We start from the raw sequence: 6364 nt of genomic DNA on the forward strand, positions 1-6364 counted from the left end.
TCCAAAACTGATGAAGGATGAGGTGTGTGTTGTCAATGATATCGAAACATCTCTTGAAGAGAAATTTCTTATAAAGCTTCTTGAAGATTGAAATCACTTTCTGGTCTATGGGCTGGAGGAGAGGGGTGGTGTTCGGTGGAAGATAGAGAATCTTGATGAAGGAAAATTGTGCTACAATATCTTCATGGAGGGAAGGAGGGTGAGCAGCGGCATTTTCCGGCACCAGCAGGCATTTCATAGGGAGGTGCTTCTCTTCCAAATACTTTTTCACAGTCCGGCCAAAACAAATATCCACTCGATAAACAATTGTCTTGTTACCCAGGCTTTTCCATCAGCCCTCCACAACACGTTTAGATTTTCCTTAGTGACTTTGTGGGTCTTGAAGGCTCGAGGAGTATCGAAGTGATACACCAGCAGGGCTTTCACCTTGCAATCCCCCCTGGCATTTGCACAGAGTGCAAGGGTAAGCCTGTCCTTCATAGGCTTATGTTCCGGTTGCCTCTTTTCTTCTGCCGTGATGTACGTTTTTCTTCCAAAAAAGCCCAGTCTCGTCACAATTGAAGACTAGCTAGGGACAGTAGCCTTCCCGGACGGTCAACTCGTCGAATGTCTTAGCAAAGGCTTCGTCCGCTTTTGTGTCCTAGCTTGCAGCCTCCGCATGACGCACCACCGAATGAATGCCTGAGCGTCTCTAAAATTTTTCAAACCACCCATGAGAAGCTTTGAACTCTGGGGGTTCCTGCTTCAATGTTCCTTCTCCTGTGTCGGCTTTACAGTGAGCAAGCATGTGATCACCGAAAATGGCGCTGGGTTTCAGGGAGATTATGGCTTTGGTATTAGTGTCTCCAACCATTCCTTTGTCCTTTATACAGACAAGCAGAAGGCTCTCCATCTCATTGTGGACGTGGCTCCTCTTACTGGAGAAAACAGTCACGCCCTTGGAAGGTGTTGCTGCTTTGATAGCTTCCTTTTGCTTCAGGATAGTTCCTATCATAGACAGATTTCGACCATATTCCTTTGTGAGCACACTTAACCGCATGCCAGCCTCGTATTTCTTTATTATTTCCATCTTCATCTTCATGGAAAGCATCATCCTCTTCTTTCCCTTGACATCAGTCACTTTTTCGGGACCCATGGCTAATGTATTGTAAGTATCACACACAACAACAGTATGTACTGTAAAATTGTTATGAAAGCGAAATCACAAACACCAAGTCAATGCGTATGACACCCTTACCGGAACGAGAAGACATAAGAACGCCAATGCGTAGATGCATGATGGGATACAGTGCAGTAGATGCCGACCAATAGGAGAGCAGGATCTCTTGGTGGTAACTAGTATCCGAGTAGGGAGATAACCAATGGGAATGCAGGAGGATGGTAGCAAGTTTACGGGCTGGTGGTGCGAATATTAAAATCCGTCTCAGATACGGGTGGGCTCCCATTCCGTACTGCCTATTTTTGTCCAAAACATTTTTTGTAATCCGAGTTGTAAAATTCTTTGTATCTCCTTTTACAAAGTGAAAATTTTGTAAGCTGATTCTTTCGTATCTCGAGGTTTGACTGTATATATATATATATATATATATATATATATATATATATATATATATATATGTATATATATATATATATATATATATATATATATATATATATATATATATATATATATATATATATATATATATATACATATATATATATTTATATATATATATATATATATATATATATATATATATACATATATATATATATATATATATATATATATATATATATATATATATATATATATATATATATATATGTATATATATATATATATATATATATATATATATATATATATATATATATATATATATATATATATAACCCATATCTATTAGAAGTTATAATTGAATCTTTTTCATTGATGATAGTCAATCTTTCCTATATTTTCAGACACGGGTAAATATATATGAATACATATAAATTTTTGTATTTACTATATAATATATGTGTAAGAGAGGTGAATGCTCGATTGCATAGTCGACAATTGAAACTGATAGATGGGAGTGATCATAACTGGGTGGTGAATCAGTTGTTTCCATATGATACTGCATTGTTGTGAGAGAAGGAAGTTGTGAGTTAATATAGGTAAGAGTAAGGTTATGAGGTGCACAAAAAGGGAAGATGATACTTGATTGAATGGCATGTTGAATGGGGAGTTACTTGAGGAAGTAGATCAGTTTAGGTTCTGGGGTTCTGCTGTTACTGTATATGGTGGTGTGGAAGGAGATGTACGTTAGAGAGTGAATGAAGGATGTTAAGTATTGGTGGCAGTGAAAGGAGTGGTAAAAACAGAGGTTAGGGATGAATCTAAAGAGAGTTTTGTATTATTATTATTATTATTATTATTATTATTATTATTATCATTATTATTATTATTATTATTATTATTGTTATTATTATTATTATTTGCTAAGCTACAACCATAGTTGGAAAAACAGGATGGTATAAGCCCAGGGGCTCCAACAGGGAAAATAGTTCAGTGAGGAAAGGAAACAAGAAAAATAAAATATCTTAATTACACTAACAACATTTAAATAAATATTTTCTAAATATATGGATCGGAGTTATGGTGATTGAAGGTGTTGCAGACAGAAATTGAATGTGTTCGAGATGGGGTGTCTAAGGGGGTATGACTGGTGTATCCCTATTAAATAGGGTCAGGAACGAAGTAGCAGGAGTGACAACGGGTGTGAAGAATGAAATTGCAGTTAGAGTGGATATGAATGTGTGGAGGTTGTTTGGCTATATGTAGGGGATGGAAAATGTTAAAGCATACAAGAGTTGATGGAAGAAGTAGAAGAGGAAGGCCAAGGTTTGGGTGAGTGAATGGAATGAAGAATGCCTTAAGTGATAGGAGGATAGATATGAGAAATGCAAAAATAGAATACTGAGAATATGAATTGAATGGAGAGTGATTGTGACACAGTTCCAATATCACTTTGATAACTGCTGAGATAGCAACAGTAGGGGAGTCAGCATATGAGCAGAACTATCCAAAACGATAAACACAATCAAAACCTAAGATATTTGTAAACACAATCAGACGAAAATTAAGGAAACAGTCTTGAAAGGAAGCATCAAATTGATGAAAAGAAGACTTGGAACAGGACACCAACTGATGTTTGCTTTAAAGGATGAAAATGGAAAGATTATCAACAAACGACATGGCGTGATAAAAATTGCAGAGGATTCCTATACAATGCTATACAATAGTGATAAGGAATAATTTTGCCATTGAAAATAATAAAACACCTTAGCCAGTACAAAACGTAACAGTAGGAGAAGTAAAGAAAGTAATAAGAGGCGTAAAAAGAGGTCAAGCAGCAGGAGAAATTGCCTAACAATTTATTTGATAATAGATGGAGGCGATTTGATAGTAGTAAAAACAGGCTGAATTTTACAGCAAATGTCTGTAAGAAAGCTTTATATCTAAAACTTGGAAACAACTTTATCATTATACTAATTCTCAAAAAGGGAAACATGAATTACATTAGAAATTTCCACCCAATAAGATTACACTTCGTAATCCATAAAATATTCACAAAGCTCATACGAGGCCGAACAGAAAGACAGCTAGACTTTAATCAACTAAGAGAGAAGGCAAACTCTAGAAGTGAGTATTCAACAACTAACCATATCCATAACCAAGTAATGGGAAAATCTACAGAATATGACAAACCACTATGTATGGCATTAATAGTCTATGAGAAAGCTTTTGATTTTGTCAAACCTCAGCAGTAATAAAAGCCGGCTGAAAACAAAAACAAAAAAACAATTGAATTTTAAGTTTGAACACTTGAAGATATCCTTACAGGAAATGAAGCTATCCTAAAACTGCACAAAGATAGTGAGAAAATTCAAATTGAGAAACGAGTTAGATTATTCACACAATGCCTAGATTTTTTTTTTTTTATTTAGATTGGGTAAAAGTAGGAATTGATATTAATGGGAAATACCTTAGCAACTTAAGATTTGTAGATGACATGGTTTTTTAGTGAATCAATGGACGAATTACAAAAGAAAGTAGAAAATTTGAACAGAAAAAACTTAAATGTAAGATTCAAAATAAATATGAGCAAAACTAAGATAACATTCAATGCAAATCTGAGACAACAAATAAGGGTTATGGACAAACCTCTAGAAATTTTTGATGAGTACACATATTTAGGACAGACAGTAAGTCTTTCCCCAGGACACTAGATCGAAATTAATAGAAGGATAAAAAGGTTGGAGAGTTTTTGGTACAGAAAATTAGATTAGAAAAAGTAAAATGCCTCTGTATAAAAAAAGTAAAGCCTTTAGCCAGGGGGTCCCACCAGTTCTAACTTATGGCTCAGAAACTTGAAGCCATACTAAAATTTTAGAACATTAGCTACTTACAATTCAGAGGGTTATTGAAAAAATAAGGATGGGAATAACATCAAGTGACAGAGAGAGATGAAACTAAAGAAGAATCCATCCTAATTACATGTTAGAAGAAAAATGGACGTGGGAAGGACATGATTATAATGAGAAGGACAAATAATAGATGGACATTATGAATAACAGAATGGGTCCCTAGAGAAGCAGGGGGAATGAAGATAAGACAATAGATTGATGAACTAAGAAAGTCTGCAGGTGTGGACTGGCATAGAAAGACCACAAACTGATGCAAGTGAAAGGAAATGTCTGAAGTCTTTGTTCTGCAGGTGACTAGTAAAGGTTGATGAGGATGATGGTGAATATGGATGATCTCTTTCTTCTTTTTTTTTTTTGTCGTTTACCAAAGTACATGTCTTCAAAATAGTCATATATATTAGTCTGTCCTAATCCAATTGTAAACTCCCCACACACACCTGTCACTTGACCAGGATTAAGAAACGCCAAGGCTGCTATGATCTTGTAATATATATATATATATATATATATATATATATATATATATATATATATATATATATGTATATATATATGTATATATATATGTATATATATATATATATATATATATATATATATATATATGTATGTATATATATATATATATATATATATATATATATATACATATATGTATATATATATATATATATATATATATATATATATATATATATATACATATATATATATATATATATATATATATGTATATATATATATATATATATATATATATGTATATATATATATATATATATATATATATATATATATATATGTGTGTATATATATATATATATATATATATATATATATATACATATATATATATATATATACATATATATATATATATAAATATATATATATATATATATATATATATATATATATATATATATATATATATATATATATATATACACACACATTTGTTCATCCAGTGTTTTGTAACTTTCTCCATATTAACTGACAGATCATCATCATCATCATCTCTTCCTACGCATATTGACTCAAATGGATTCAGTTACATTTTGCTAGCCCTTTCTATATTTAGCTTTTAAATTAATACTTCTTCCTTCATCATCTCGTCCTTCATGCACCATAGTCCTCAGCCATATAGGTCTGGGTCTTCTAATTCTTGTAGTACCTTGTGGAGCCCAATTAAATGCTTGGTGAACTAATCTCTCTTGGGGAGTGCAGAGAACATGCCCAAGCCATCACCATTTACCCCTCACTACGATATAATCTTCTTATGGCACTGGAGTAACCTCTCTTATAGTTTAATTTCTAACCCTGTCCTGCCAATTAACTCCCAATATTCTTCCGAGTGCTTTGTTCTCAAATCTATAATTTTTCTTGAATATTGTTTCGTTGTCATAGAATATGCCAATTATCAATCGATATTCCTGACTTTCTCGTGGTAAAAGCATGTCCCAAAACTTCAGTACGAACTGACTGATATATGTTCTTAATATCACACCATTTTTCATAATTTGGTGGTGCTTTTCGTCTCTTAAAGTCTCTAAGACTGCAAATTGATTCCTACATTCAATTACAAAAGTTTCTCTATGCTCATCTTCTTGAAGCTTAATTGTATCAATCCTAGGTATTCTATCTACTTTTCACTTGGGTGCTTAAAGTTTTAATTTTATTGTTGCAATGAAGATCTGGTGATCACTACCAATATCTGCACCTATATACCTTCTTGAATTTATCAATCTTCCTTCTCTGTTTATTGATGACTATGTGATCTATTTCATTTATGTAATTGCCGCATGGTGAAGTCTATGTATATTTTGGATGACCTTGTGTTGGAAAAGAGTACCTCTAATGACAAAATTGTCTGATGAACAAAAACTTATAATAAACGCTCCATTTC

The 6364-nt window shown here is 33.0% G+C and overlaps 1 protein-coding gene across 1 annotated transcript; it reads right to left on the bottom strand.

Annotated features, from left to right (window-relative positions):
- Nucleotides 1–691: 691 nt before the first annotated feature.
- Nucleotides 692–1135, bottom strand: LOC137657407 (putative CENPB DNA-binding domain-containing protein 1). The gene has a single exon (XM_068391742.1). It carries the CDS (start codon nt 1133–1135, stop codon nt 692–694), a length of 444 nt encoding a protein of 147 aa, XP_068247843.1.
- Nucleotides 1136–6364: the final 5229 nt, after the last annotated feature.

The sequence above is a fragment of the Palaemon carinicauda genome, chromosome 18, assembly GCF_036898095.1.
Source record: "Palaemon carinicauda isolate YSFRI2023 chromosome 18, ASM3689809v2, whole genome shotgun sequence".
In the NCBI taxonomy this organism is placed as follows: Eukaryota; Metazoa; Arthropoda; class Malacostraca; order Decapoda; family Palaemonidae; genus Palaemon; species Palaemon carinicauda.